Consider the following 14,959-nt stretch of genomic DNA (forward strand, 5'->3'; position numbering starts at 1 on the left):
CGAATTTTATGGATGGCGAATTCGATAACAAATTAGATTACCCATTATGCAACTTAGCCAAACTTCCCGCTCCCCTTAGTGTAAAATATATCGCTGTACAAAAAAAAAAAAAAATTGAAATAAATTACCCCTAATTAAAATTACGTTAATGCAATTTAAAGTAAATTTATGGGCAGAGATGTCATTTTCAAAAAGTTAAAGGATGTCCGTGTAATTGACCAAAAACAGCGATTAATGTTAGCACTCGCGGGGAAGAGCAAAGCCGAGGGTTTAACGAGCGACTCATAAACCCGCAAATTGTAACAGAGCTTTCGCTTCACCTTGGCCAATTCGCCGCCCTGTCACCGGCCTCCAATCATGGAAGAAGGCACTTCATTTTTGTTCGCCGGCGTCAACTTCAACCGGAAAAAGTTCTCCAGGGACTTCTCCAGATTCCAGGTCCGATTGTTTTTTCTCAGAAAAGCACATCACAGTGTCGATTTTTCTATTATTTTGTTGAATTAACTTTTCAAATTTGATTCAGAAGAAGAACATAGAGAGCGAGAAAGTGGTAGAAGATTCTAGCTTGTTCGGAATTACGGAATCTGCAACGGAGCAAGTGGCGGCGGAGGAGGAGGAGGTGCGAGCGGTGCCAGTTAAGAAGAGGAAGCGGAAGGGGGAGGTTTCTGGTAATTTCATTGCTTTCGGTGTTGAATTTGTATGCAGTTGAAACCCTGAGATTTATTTTTGCTAATGATTTGTTTGATTTTGTGATGGGATAGAGGGTGTGGAGGGGATTAGTGTCTTTAAGACCTCAAAAATGGCGAAGGCAGCGAAAGCGGAGAAACAGAAGCCTGGAAATGAACTATCCGAGCATAAGAAGGAGTTAAATAGGCAACTTGAGGTTTTGCTTCTGGTTCCTTCATCTTTTTTGTGTTTGTTAATTTCCTTGTGCTTAAATTAAAGTTCAAGGATTTATACTTTTCTTTGTGATTCAGCGGGATTCGCTGCTGCGAAAGAAGTATAACATTCATGTGTCCGGAAATAACATCCCTTCGCCACTTGATAGTTTTGCAGACTTAACCTCTAGGTATATTCCTTATTTTCTTTTTATTTTAGTGTTTCTTAGGTAGGATATCTATGAATGCTGAACAGATTTTCTAAGCTTTCTCGCTTATAAGCTTGATATTGCATATGATAATATGATTGAAATGAGAGCTAATCTTTGGTTATTTTTAGATATGGGTGCGAGCCATATTTACTTCAGAATTTGGCGGAACTTGGATTTAAAGAACCAACGCCAATCCAAAGGCAGGCTATTCCAGTCCTCTTATCTGTATGGTCTCTTACCTATGCTATCTGCTACTCTTGTAAATTTTACGTTGTTTTGTAAGAGATCACCTGGTTATTATAAGGCTTCAGTTTCAGCAGTACTTCAGCACGGGTTGACATTTGTTTGAAAGATGTTCTCATCAACTTTGTCATCGTTTTTATTTTAGAGTCGGGAATGCTTTGCTTGTGCTCCGACTGGATCTGGAAAAACCCTTGCTTTTGTTTGTCCCATGCTAATGAAACTTAAGGTATTGCTCATGCATTCAACTGTTTCTTTCTGCAAATGTTGATGGCTGAGCTTTTCTGATGAAAATTTTCCCATATAACCAGCATACATCTAAGGATGGCATCCGAGCTGTTATTCTGTGTCCTACACGAGAATTAGCTGCTCAGACAACCAGAGAGTGCAAAAAGATGGCAAAAGGAAATAAATTCTACATCAAATTAATGACTAAAGACCTGGCAAGAAATGCAGATTTTTCAAAAATACGCTGTGACATACTCATTTCTACTCCACTTCGGTTACGGTTGGCTATCCGGAAAAAGAAGGTTGATTTAAGCAGGTGTGTTCATCTTTTGTTCATAGAAACTCAAAGAGGCTGGTATAAACAAGAAATCAACGTGTACAAATGAGATTTTGGGGCAAAATGATCATTTTTAAAATGGCTCAAGAAGTGAATTTGATGAATAACAAGACTAGTTAGTCTTTGAAGCACTACACAAATTTCAGATACATTGATTATGTTTCCTCTTAAATATTTTGTGTTGTACAGGGTTGAGTATCTGGTATTGGATGAGTCTGATAAGCTATTTGAGCTTGGCTTGTTAAAGCAGATTGACTCTGTGGTCAAAGCATGTTCAAACCCTTCAATTATTCGCTCCTTGTTTAGTGCTACTTTACCTGATTTCGTTGAGGAGCTTGCCCGCACTATAATGCATGATGCTGTTCGAGTTATCATTGGCAGGAAGTGAGTTTGACTTTATCTTGTTGAAAATCATGGAGTGGCTCCCTTGACTTGCATCAGTGGTTCCTTTGATTTGCATCTTTTCTTCATATGTTTTCTTCATACAGAAATACTGCTTCTGAGACTATCAAGCAAAAATTGGTCTTTGCTGGAAGTGAAGAGGGGAAGCTATTAGCACTTCGTCAAAGCTTTAAGGAGGTATGATAGAGGCAACATTTTGCTTTTAAGAACCTCTTCTAAATAACCGCTTCAGGATCCAGTTCAATGATGATATGAAATACAAGTCCTCATTGTGTATCAAATAGTATTCCAAGGGCACTTCATACAGTTTTGTACCTAGTTTTAATTGAATAAGGCTATTATCTAGTGTACGTCCTCGCAATTTTGAAAAGCTACAAGATCTAGATAATGACCAAACAAGGAATTTTGTGTAGAAGTTAACCAATGTTACTGAATAACCACCAATTATTAGATCATTTAATCCACGTACTTGACATATATCTTTTATCAGTTTAACATTCCAGACTTTCACCTGGATCAGTTTTATTTGCTGACCAATTTCTTGTTATTGTTTTATCTTGTTAGTAGAGTCTGAATCCACCAGTGTTGATCTTTGTACAAAGCAAGGAGCGAGCTAAGGAACTCTATGGAGAACTGTTGTTTGAGAACATAAGAGTTGGTGCCATACATTCTGATATGTCCCAAGCACAGGTAATTTATTCCCACCGTTATCAGAGGATCAGCCTTAATCCTATGGCTTGGCATAAGTGTATAATTAAGGAAAGAAAACCTTAACTGATGTTAATACCTGATTATGCACTTGTTTTCATGGTATCGTGAAAAAGGCTGGTCCTGAATATCTATGTATCCTGAGGAGGTTTGCATGAAAATAAGAAAGAACTGGAATTTTGACATTTTCTTTCTAGCATTTTCATTTTACATTGGAATTCCGCTACTAGTACTTGGGCCCATGTAATGTTGAGTCACTTGTAACTGTATATCATGCTCGATTTCTCGTGTTACATATGTTATACTTGAACAATTTTTCCATCTCCTTTATACTGATTATAAATTGGAATACAGCGAGAAAATGCTGTAGATGACTTCAGAGCTGGGAAAACATGGGTTTTACTTGCCACTGATGTTATTGCTCGGGGTATGGATTTCAAAGGTGTCAACTGTGTAATTAATTATGATTTTCCAGATTCTGCAGCTGCGTACATTCACAGGATTGGTATGTCTCCCCATCCCTATGATTGTAACGTATGTACATGAAATATGGAATGTGTTAAATTTACAATGGTCAGTAGTTTCTTTCAGAAAAGAATTCTCTAGAAGACATATCATATATGGTTTATGAGAATGTATTAATAGAAAATTTGGTAGATGATTAATTTGGAAAACCATCGAACAAATATGATGTTTTTTGGGTTTGTTCCGTAAGACTTATTTGTTGGTTTAACCATCACTTCATAATTTGTAGAATTTATTTATCAAATTGAAGAACTTCTCTCGTTTTATGTCGTAGTCACTTGATTGTATCACTTTTTCCCGAGACAAGCAGTGCAAGGCTGCTTCACGTTTCGCTACAACTATTTGAATTTGTTTTTGGGGAATTATTTTACGGTGCCATTGAATCTGTTTGTAATTTTTCTGTGAAGGTCGGTGCGGACGAGCAGGGAGGAGTGGAGAAGCTATTACTTTCTACACAGAGGAAGATATTCCATATCTTAAGAATATAGCTAATGTGATGTCAACATCAGGTTGTGAAGTTCCGTCTTGGATCATGGCCTTGCGCAAACAGAAGTGGAAAAAGCACCGACCCCGAAGGGAATCGATATCAACACAACCGAAAGATGAGAAAGAGTGAAGCAATTGTCATATCGTCGACCGGATTTTGCAATTTTGAATTGGAAGTCCTCAAAGCAACCATTTGTCATCGATGAATTATATTTACAAATTGAATAGTTTGGGATGCTGTACGGATCGAAATGTACACGATATTTACAAATTGACGTCGAAATTAACATCTATTTCATTCAATTTATGAAACAACTCAAAGTTCCTTTATCATGAGTCTAGCCATCAATAAGCTGTTCATAATTGAGTAACCCAATTTGAACGTTGTGAACGCGAGGGAAAATGATGACTCGCATCCATCTGAATGGTCCAAGTTAGTTTCAGAAGTCCATAACTATCCACAAGTACATGCTAATGTGATCTTTTGTAGTCAAATGTATGCCCCTGCCGTCTAAAACTTGACAACAAAACATCCTCCTTTGAAGGTAGCTTGTCCCTTGGGTGCGAGTAGCCAACACAAGCGAAAATTGTCAATTCAACGGCTGTAGAAGAACCAATACAAGCGAAAATTGTCGATTCAACTGGGCAAAAGAATGCAAGTCTTTGTGGACTTGTAACTCCAATGATAACTTTACCTGCTGGAGTTCAAATCCGGTCACCTCATCAAGTATCGTTTTGCAGTTCATAGTTTTAAGCCTTCAACTTTGCGAACGAGAAAAGTTTTCCTCTTGATACGCAGACTTAGAGTAGACATTGTATGGTTGAAACTTGAAACTGCCGCTGCATACTACCCTGGTGCTGCAGGTCTGACCGCTGCCTTCTTATCCAACTGCTTCAGTCAATGTTAAGGGTCTTAACGCTCTCTACTGCTGTGCAGCCTTAACCAGTCCCTCAGGTGAGGGCTGTGCCGCCCTGCCTTTCAATCGAAATGCAGTTTAGCATTTCTTGGGGTCTTAGATCACGACTGACTGATGCTATCTTGTTTAGACTAGGAACTTTCAAAAGATCCTGGTATCCACTTCATCTTGCTCCGGAAACAATAATTCGACGTTGTTACTTGAAGCCTATGCCTGAAGTGGGTCATAACCATCATCCAGCATCTGCAGCCACAACTCCTCTAGCATTGCATATATTTTACCTCTCTCAGGATGCAGGCAATCTTCAACAAAAAATACATGGATCCTATCCTTAACCTCAATCCAGCTCTGCCCTGGGACTTTCCTGACGTCCCTTTCTCTCATCAAGTTCCTCAACCTGGCAACATCATCCCAATTGCCAAAAGATGCATGGATGTTGCAAAGCAGCACGAGAGCAGCAGAATGGGAAGGATCTAATTTTAGTATATTCTCTGCTGCCCGTTTTCCAATCTCAACATTCCCACGGGTTCTGCAGGCAGCAAGTAGAGTCATCCATACCAGAACGTCAGGTTCAAATGCCATTTGCGTGATGAATGCCTCTGATTCATGTAAGCATCCAGAACGAGCAAGTAAGTCAACCATACAAGAACAATGCTCTATTGTCGGTACAATCCCATGCTCGGATTCCATGGTTTTATATATTTTCCACCCTTCTTCTACCAGTCCAATATGACTGCAAGCAGTAAGGACACCCACCAGTGTAACTTCATTGGGTTTTATGCCCAATTCCATCATTCTTTTGAAAAGGTCAAGAGCTTCCTCTCCATATCCAAACTGAGCATAACCCACGATTAAACTACTCCACGAGACAACATCTGGATCCTCCATCCAGCCAAAGAGCTTTTGCGCACTTCCAATTGATCCACACTTTGTATACATGTCAATTAATCCATTGCTGACGGTAACATCAAGCACAATCCCACTTTTTACAGTAAAGCAATGAATCTGATTCCCAACCTCTAGAGATGATATATTTGCACATGCTCCAATCAAATTACCCAAAGTAATATGATCAGGTGTAGTTTCAGAAATACGCATTAAATTTAGTAATCTGAAAACCTCCCCAGCCTGGTTGTGCTGCATGCACGCGCTAATAATAGCATTCCAAGTAACTAAATCAGCATCATTTCTTATATCTTCAAACACAAGAAATGCATCATAGAGATTTGAACACTTGGCATACATGGTTAGCAAACTGTTGCATACAATAACGGTAAAATCAAAAGCCCTCTTGATAATGTAGGAGTGGATCTGCTCACCCTGATAGAGTGTTGAAGGGCTTGTGCAAGCAGTTAGTATGGGGAGAACACTAACTTCGTCAGGGATCAGTCCCTTATGCCGCATCTGAGAAAAGAATGATAATGCTTCATTAGAATCACCAGCATTCGAAAACCCAGAAATAATTGCATTCCAGGACACTAAATCGGGCCTGTCTATCTGATAAAACACTGTTCTTGCAGATTCCAATTGCCCACATTTTGCATACATGTCACAAAGGGAGCATCCAGCAAAGATGTCTCTCCCCAAACCAAATTTTATGCACATCCCATGTATCTGCTTTCCATATTCAGGTTCAAGAAGGCCGCCACACGCACTGAAAGCACTCCCAAATATAAACTCATTCGGCTGGTAAGCACCCTGAAAGAGCATTTCTTTGAAGTGATCCAAAGCTTCTTTTTCATAACCAAGCTGGGAAAACCCTGCAATCATCGAACCCCAAGAAATCAAGTCCTTTGTCGGAACACGAGAAAAGACATCAAAAGCATCTGCAATCAGACCGAACTTCGTGTACATTGAAGTAAGGGCATTCTGTGCTATAGGATGAGAACCAGTTTCTGATTTAACAACATGGGCATGCAGCTGTCTCCCCAGCAGTTCATTCCGCAAACCCGAACAAGCTTTTAGGACGCTTCCAAAGGTGAAGTGATCAGGCACACAACCTGCCCTCAGCATTTGGAAATACAATTCAATGGCTTTATCCTCTTGACTATTCTGAGAGTACCCAGAAATCAGTGAAGTCCAAGAAACCACATTTCTCTCAGGCATTGCATCGAAAACCTTACGTGCATCCGCGAGCGACCCACATTTTCCATACATGTTGAGAACATGATTCTGAAAAACAATGTCCGGCTGGTAATTGGATGCCAAAGTATGGCCATGGATTCTCCGGCCGTGTTCGAGAGACCTCAAAGACGAGCAAGCATAAACCAAATTTGTGTAAGTGCTGGGAAATATTGGGAAGTTCGTGTGACCTTGTAAAAACTCAAATGCTTCAATGGCTTCTCTGTAAAGCTTTTGCTTGCACAAGGAGATTATGTAGTTGTTGCTAAACTGTTCGTTGTTGAAGTTTGGTAAAAGAGATGGAGGTCGACTTGGTTGACTCTTGTGGAATGTCAACGGTAGTGGGGATTTTAATCTTTTCATCGTGGTCAGAGGAGAGAGATTTCTCCCGTTTGTTTTTGGCTTATGATGTTCGTTCGTCTCATCTGCCGCTCTTTTGTTTGAAACAACAATGATTTTCGCACATCACTCAAACTCAGGAAGGATTTTAGAATAAAGGAATTATTTCCTTTCAAGTATGCCTTCTTATATGTTACAACTTACATCATCGTATAGCAACTCCACCCCTAAAAACCAAGCTGGACAAGAGTCCATTTAATCCACCATATAAATAGGGGACAAGGATTGTCTGCCCTCCCACTTATTGAGGAGGCTATATAGGATTCTGGTGTTAGATTCATTATATATGGTCCTGTTCGATTTTTAGGTAGAAAAGAACCAAATAAGTTCAAACTAAAATTGACCACTCCTAAATTAAGAAAACTAATGAAAATGGTCTCACAAAACTAATTTTTAATAATAGTTCTTGATGAACTTTTATTTTTTCTAATCTAAATTTAAACTTATATGGGTACATTCTTTTTCTTGATTTGAAAATGTATCCATGTCAAGTTTAATCAAAAAAATTTACTAATGTTATTAAGCCTAATATCTATTATTTTTTGTGTGGTTTTGAAGAATGTACCTATATTTTGGTACAAAATAATTTTTTTGTTAATTTTGATGAATGTACCCATGTTTGTATACATACACACACACACACAATATATTGGAGAGTATAATTTATATTTTAATAATTTTAATCCACAAATTATGGGCTTTTTTTTATTTAAAATCTCATTAATACAAACAACTATAAATTTTAATTTTTAATTTAAAAAATATAGTAACCTACATAGAAATACATTATCACATTAATTTCAGGAACTTCGATAAAAAATTGAAAACCAACAAGATTTCAATTAAAGAATATTAATAGTTAGGGACCGCATCCAAAATGTCCCTATTAATAATAATGATAATAGACGGTTGAAATATTGTCATAAACCAACAAGTTTTGGGGTACCGACGACTGTTTCTTAAGAAACAATTAGTTATGAATAAATAACTGCCATCAAATTTCAGCTTGTTTTTAATACTGTCATTGCTCTAAACTTAAACTTATTTATGATGCTATCATTACCTCCAAATTTTAACTTATTTATGATATTGCAATCACCCGTTGTTTTTGGCCTTATTATTTAACAAAATTTCATTAAGTGCTTCTCACTAAAAATTAGTTTTGTGAAGCCATTTTGAAGAAAGTTGACGTTCTACCACAAAATAAATTAGCAATATCGAGAGTCACCTAACTTATTTGTAATTGTTCGTACAATATCTCTCCTCCTATCAATATAAGACTGATTCTCAACAACTTTTCATTAAAAATATTTAAATAAAAAATTAATTACATCTATGCCTTCTGAAATTTAATTTAAATCTCACTTAGAAAAACATTCACTCTTTCAAATTTAAAGTATATCTTCCAAAAGTAACCACAAAAAATAAAAAATTTAAAAAATAAAAAATTCTAGTTTGAAGCCTTTTTAATGGTACTCAATGAGTAGTTAGTGACATCAATGTCTGTTGCCTTGGATCAAAATATAAGGAATGAGATGATGTGTCAGTTTAATGGCTCCTTCAAGTATCAGGAACGGGGTACGTGGAAGAATTTTCATATCTAATCTTAAGCTTAACAAGAGGCCCTTGAGCAATTGAGTTTTGCTTTCATTCAACAATCATCAGCTTTACATATGATTTTTTATCATAATGGTGAAACTCAAAATTCGTACGACTCATAACATCACGTTTACTTTGGCTGTTATGTATGTACATGTTCTTGTTAATCTTGCGGAAGAAAGACTTATATAGAACGAATTACAGTTTTATTATGGCGTCTCATGCTAATGTAACAAACATGTGTAAATTGTTGTTCATGTATCTTTATTTCATTGACAGAATGCTAAAGTACGTAGTAGTGTGCCTTCATGTTGATGATCATCAAATAGAATAAAGTAGGATGAAAATAACACAATTACGTTAGAGATACTTGTAGATGCAAATTTTGTACACGGCTAATTTGAAGTAATTCTACTTATAAGAGAACAAACACCATTAGCCTAATTGACGAACGCCCTTAAAAAAAAGGTAGGGTGTCCGCCAACAAACTTCCAATGCCTAAGTCAAAAAAGTAGTAGAACATACTAGGCAATCCTTAATGATACACAACAGTCTCTACAATCCTGCCATCAGTTCCGAAGATCCCTATTGGTAAAAGTGCATTTTCCAAGCACCTAAGGGGAGATTACGGAGAGTTGGTGAGCCTATAATATATGTCATGGGCAGCCCGGAAACTTCATGGTGCGTTAGTGGCATAAAAGCCTAACTACCTTAGGTCAAACTATGTCCTATTCCCTTAGGTAATTAATGGTCTACTATTGACTTCAAGTAAAAACCGTCATAATGAGCATATTGTCTGCGTGTCCTCCTCCTATTCGAAGTGATTAATTTATGTCTCCACAACATGTACACAAGTAAAACCGATTACAATCTTTAATTAAATAGTAGAGATAACTTATTCCCTAATTCTATCTTTAAGTAAAATTTAAACATGTTCTATTTGAGTGTATTTATTCTTATTTTAATGGTTTATTGACTCTGAAAATTCATGCCCTTTGATCCCCTTTCATGTTCTCTATTCTTTTTTTGTTCCTTTCTTTATATATAATTTGGTCGACTCCAAATTACAAAACAAATCCTAGCAATCGGTTGAATTTTGATGCCAATTAGTTGATGGGTTTCTATCCCAACAACAATTTGGTGCGAAGACAGCAACTCAAGTTTCCGATTTCTCTCCAACTCGTTTTTACTTGAAGCAACAACCTAAAAAAGCAAATTCCTTACCTAAAGAAACACCTCAAAGCAAAAACAAATGCTCTTTGAGTTTTTGAGTACCAACCATAACCAAGTTAGCTAGCTCCGTCTCTTTTTTATAAGAAATTTACTCCTGTTCGTAAAAACAAAACTGATATAAAATTTTACACATAAATTCCTACATCATATATTATTCTGACCAAAACCCACCGAAACTCAGTAACCCTAATACCAAATTTAATAGCTTTTTTCAAAGAAATGGGGACAACAGAAAGAACAAAGAAGAGGGCTCAATTATGGAAGAAAGCAGCGGTCCATTTTGCTTTGTGTTTTGTTATGGGGTTCTTCTCAGGCTTTGCTCCAACGGGTAAGGCGTCACTTTCCGCTAGAACCGCTGCCGTGGTTTCCCCCAATAAATCACCGCACTTTCCGCCGCAGTCAGTAGAACCACCGCAAGAAGTACGGGATGCTATTAATAGAAGTTTGATAGCTACAGAGGCACAAAATGTGTCAATGGCGGCAGCAGCAGAACCTGCAAGGCATAAAAAGTACTCCGAAAACACGAGGTTCATGTCACAACAAGAAGAAGTGGAAGAAGAGAAAGAACCCGAGGTGATGACACCGAGAAGGTTCATAATCATAGTCACTGCAACATCAACAAGCACGAAAGACATTAAGTTTAAAAGTGTGTTTTTGAAAAGACTGGCCAATACTTTAAGGTTGGTTCCTCAGCCGTTGCTTTGGGTCGTGGTGGCGCCGAAAACAGAGACGAATGAAGTGTCTGAATTGCTGAGGGGAACGGGGATTATGTATAGGCATTTGGTTTCGAGAAAGAATTTCACAGACGCAGAAGCTGAAAGGGATCGCCAGAGGAACATTGCTCTTAAGCACATTGAGAAGCACAGGATTAGTGGGATTGTTCACTTTGCCGGGCTTTCTAATGTTTACGACCTTGGCTTCTTCGACCAGCTCAGAGAAATTGAGTACGTAAATGTTCCTTAATTCACTATTTTTCTCATTCGATTAAATTTTTTTACTTCGAATATTTTGTTGTATTATTAATTTTGCCTAGTATTATGTTGTTAGAAATGGATTTTGATATCATGAAAATGTCAAACATTTTCTTTCTTTCTTTGAACGTCAGAACTTATGGTTCTTTATCTGAAGGGATGGAGGTTTCAAAGTTCGAGTAGTGTCTAAGAAATGTGTGATTGCCGGAAGAGGAAAAGAAGTGTCCCGTATTAGGACTAAAAAGGTTGTGATTACTGAATACAGCAAATATTCTAGGGTGGTGCTATCAACACATCCTTTTAAATTTTTTATTGTTGAATCAAATGAATTTAAGATGATCAAATAATATATATTAATAAAGGTATGTAAAAAGTAAAAAAATGTGTGGATAGCACCATATTCTAATGTTCATGTGTCTAGTTTCTCACTATTCTTATTACTAATTCCGAGGTTTGAAACCATCCATAGGTCTCGCAGTGGGATCTACGTGCATCAATATAGCTGATAGTTGTTTATGTATGTGGTGTGACTGTTATATAAGTATAGTTTTTCATTCGAAATTTCTGAATAAAAACCACTAAATAAAATTTACTATTGATTTTTATATTACTGTACATAAATGGATACATTCTTGTAATATCTAAACAGAAATCTATTGAAGGAGAATCTTTTGTAAAGTAGTATTTGTTTCTACTGCTTTTTGAGTGTGTTATTAATTAAAAATGCATGCTTCAATTGCATATTAATTTGCAGGGTTTTTGGGACATGGCCAATGGCACTACTTTCAGCAAACATAAAGAAGGTGATCATTGAAGGACCTGTATGTGATTCTTAACAAGTCATAGGATGGCATTTGAAGCAAATGAACAATGAAACTGAGACTAGGCCTCCCATTCATATCTCAAGTTTTGCTTTCAATAGTTCAATTCTTTGGGACCCCGAGAGATGGGGCCGCACTTCATCTCTTCAAAGCTCCTATCAGGTACATAAATTTTCTCCTATCATACAGTCTAACGTCCATGAGCGGTAGGTCTCGGGTTCGAGACTTGGGAGCAGCCTCTCCATAAATGGGGGTAAGGCTAGCCGACATTCACCTCTCCCAGACCCTGCGTAAAGCGGGAGCCTTGTGCACTGGGTACGACCTTTTTATACAGTCTAACGTCAATATTTAAGTTACGACTGCTAAATATGTAGAATCATGTTTGTAAGGGTAACGTCTTGATTCAAATCTAATAAAAATAAAAATAAAACCATGCCCGAAATTACGAAGATAATAAGATTATTAAATTGATACGATATCAAAACTAATCATATTTTTTTTTTGAATTATAAAAGCATGTGGATGCTTATTTTGCTTTTGAATATATGTTTATTAGTGACACCTATACATTAGTACTGACAAACACAGGCGTTTATATATATGTTTATATATTTCTTGAGTTTAACAATTGCTGTTTTGGCAACAGACGATCAAATTTGTAAAGCAAGTGGTTCTTGAAGACGAAACAAAACTAAAAGGAATCCCACCAGAAGACTGCTCCAAGATCATGCTTTGGTGTCTTCGTTTTCATGCCGCAGGAGGAGCCACGACACCACACCAAATCAATCAACCAACAAACAGAAATTAATTCCATCGGTGGCAAACCAAAAGGACAAATTACTCGATCATTTTTTTTTCTTTTATCATGTAATTCTTTGTAATTTTATTAGTTTTTTTTTTTAGTAGTAGTAATAGCAGCAGCAGATGATTTTACACCGACAGTATACTTAAGTCAGTAGCTTAAATCATCATATCATACGAATTACCTTTCTCCCATTTTATAGCAACTTTCCCAACTTACAATAAAATAGGGTTGTTACTCTTTTTTTTTTTACGTGTTTATATTTATACTACCAAAACCATATTGTTTGAGTTTGATAAACAACATTTATAATTGCATCGAGATCTTTCATCGAATAATCTTAATTACAATCAAGTAGATAAAGAGATGTGAGTAGACCCAAAGTATACTATACATTGGGAAAATAAAAAACACAACAGTGGACTCACATATATCGTCCACAAATGAGTCGAGCCAAATCATATATCAATGTTTAAGTATTGCTTGTTTAATAATTTTCGAGATCAAATTAGGCTTGGCTTACTTTCTATACAAGTTGAGCTCCATTGAGCTTGAAAAAAATTTAAGCTCAATACCTAGCTCAAGCTATCTACTATTAATAACAAAACTTCGAACTTACACTACTACAAAAGGACCTTACTATATCGGTGGTTGGTGTCACTTTTATACAACATAGTGGCGGATAAGACATTCCAACACCTACTTAACATGGTGTCAGAATTACTGTCGGTTATAACCGACATAAATTGTTAATGTCGCTTATAAACGACATAGATTTTAATATTTTTAATACTGGTGTCGCATTAAAATAAATTGTGTCACTTTTAACCGACATAACGTTAACGTCACTTAAAAGACAACTGGTGTCGCTTCTACCCTACACTAATGATAGTTTTTAAATATTTTCAAAGACAGTGTCAGTTGTAGCTGACATAGGTTTTAATTATTATTAAATATTTTGAAACCTTGTGTCAGTTGTAACCGATATAATGTTAGCTTCAGTTAAAAGAAATATTTTCAAAGCCAGTGTCAGTTGCAGCCGACATAGTTTTAATTTTTTTTAAATATTTTGAAATCTGATGTCAGTTGTAGGCGACAGATTGGTAGCCTTTATATACCATCCCCATGTTTTCTTCTTCCTCTCTCACAACTTTCTTATTTCTTCCTCCAATTTATAAACCCTCCCCCATGTTTTCTTCTTCTTCTCTCGCATATTTCTTATTTGTTCTTCCAACTTCATTAATTCCTTCTTCTCCATAGTAAGTTTTTGTTGCTTCTAGTATTTTTATTTTCTCTTCTTATGTTTAATTTTATTTGCAATTTAATTTTGTAGGGATTTTATTTGAGCTGGTTGAGTACATAAAGAATTGATCGACGATGGAATTCTTCCATAATTCAGGTTTCTATCACTAAATTCCTTAATTTTTAAATTGCATAATACACAAGTTTATTTATTTAAAAATTCTAATTTAAGTATTTAGATAATTTTGTACGATTTATATTAAATTAATAAACATTTAGTCAAATTAATTAATTTTGTCACTTGAATTGTTATGAGAAAATGAAAATAAATAATATTTATAAGCATTTCTGTTAAATTAACATTATTAAATATAACATAAACTGATAATATATAGTAATATAAGAATATATTATGTTAAATTAAATTTTTTTTGCACTCTAATTGGTACGAGGATATTCAAAACTTGAATTTAACAAACAATCAAGATTAGATGAGCATAATTTTGATAACGTTTTGTTGTTATTTTAATTTGTTTTTACTATAATAGGTGTTGGAAATCAAAAGATTGCAATCGTGATAGAGTTCAAGGGTTGAAAGATAGAAATTGAAAATTCTAATAGTTATGCCTACATGATAGGGATTGAAAGATTGTAGGGATCTTAGTGTCAACGTAATATTTTGCCTTGTAAAGTAGTAAAACATGGACAAGAGTTGGTTGACGATACCTCAAAATTTTGAAGCGTATATAGATGGAATTAATTTATTATTGGATTAAGCAGTTGCAAATGGTGTTGGCCCCGATAAGTTTAGATGTCCTTGCAAATGATGTTGTAATCG

At 36.1% G+C, this 14,959-nt stretch overlaps 2 protein-coding genes and 1 pseudogene across 3 annotated transcripts; 2 read left to right on the forward strand and 1 right to left on the reverse strand.

The window, feature by feature from the left end:
* The first annotated feature begins 238 nt into the window (after positions 1–238).
* LOC126594229 (DEAD-box ATP-dependent RNA helicase 57-like) lies at positions 239–4,349 on the forward strand. Of its 2 annotated transcripts, none has more exons than XM_050260439.1 (12): positions 239–438; positions 527–668; positions 762–883; positions 978–1,069; positions 1,219–1,315; positions 1,479–1,559; positions 1,642–1,874; positions 2,085–2,279; positions 2,384–2,474; positions 2,865–2,987; positions 3,360–3,510; positions 3,938–4,349. In XM_050260439.1, exons 1-12 carry the CDS (start codon positions 358–360, stop codon positions 4,144–4,146), a joined length of 1,617 nt encoding a protein of 538 aa, XP_050116396.1. In that variant the 5' UTR covers positions 239–357; the 3' UTR covers positions 4,147–4,349. The 2 variants fall into 2 exon arrangements, with proteins under 2 accessions (XP_050116396.1, XP_050116395.1); XM_050260438.1 differs by having other exon boundaries at positions 240–438; positions 524–668.
* LOC126594227 (pentatricopeptide repeat-containing protein At3g53360, mitochondrial-like) lies at positions 4,172–7,617 on the reverse strand. The gene has a single exon (XM_050260437.1). It carries the CDS (start codon positions 7,415–7,417, stop codon positions 5,141–5,143), a length of 2,277 nt encoding a protein of 758 aa, XP_050116394.1. The 5' UTR covers positions 7,418–7,617; the 3' UTR covers positions 4,172–5,140.
* Positions 7,618–10,288: 2,671 nt separating this feature from the next.
* On the forward strand, positions 10,289–13,073 carry LOC126592451 (beta-1,4-xylosyltransferase IRX9-like; annotated as a pseudogene).
* The last annotated feature ends 1,886 nt before the right edge of the window (positions 13,074–14,959 follow it).

Source organism: Malus sylvestris, chromosome 12 (assembly GCF_916048215.2).
Source record: "Malus sylvestris chromosome 12, drMalSylv7.2, whole genome shotgun sequence".
Lineage (NCBI taxonomy): Eukaryota > Viridiplantae > Streptophyta > Magnoliopsida > Rosales > Rosaceae > Malus > Malus sylvestris.

What these genes read in the sequence shown, in the direction of transcription:
- LOC126594229 (XM_050260438.1), top strand. Translation starts at nt 358, where the DNA reads ATGGAAGAAGGCACTTCATTTTTGTTCGCCGGCGTCAACTTCAACCGG. An exon ending in AGTTAAATAGGCAACTTGAG is followed by an intron (nt 884 to 977) that starts GTTTTGCTTCTG and finishes TTTGTGATTCAG; the next exon opens with CGGGATTCGCTGCTGCGAAA. An exon ending in TTCGTCAAAGCTTTAAGGAG is followed by an intron (nt 2,475 to 2,864) that starts GTATGATAGAGG and finishes TCTTGTTAGTAG; the next exon opens with AGTCTGAATCCACCAGTGTT.
- LOC126594227 (XM_050260437.1), bottom strand. Translation starts at nt 7,417, where the DNA reads ATGAAAAGATTAAAATCCCCACTACCGTTGACATTCCACAAGAGTCAA.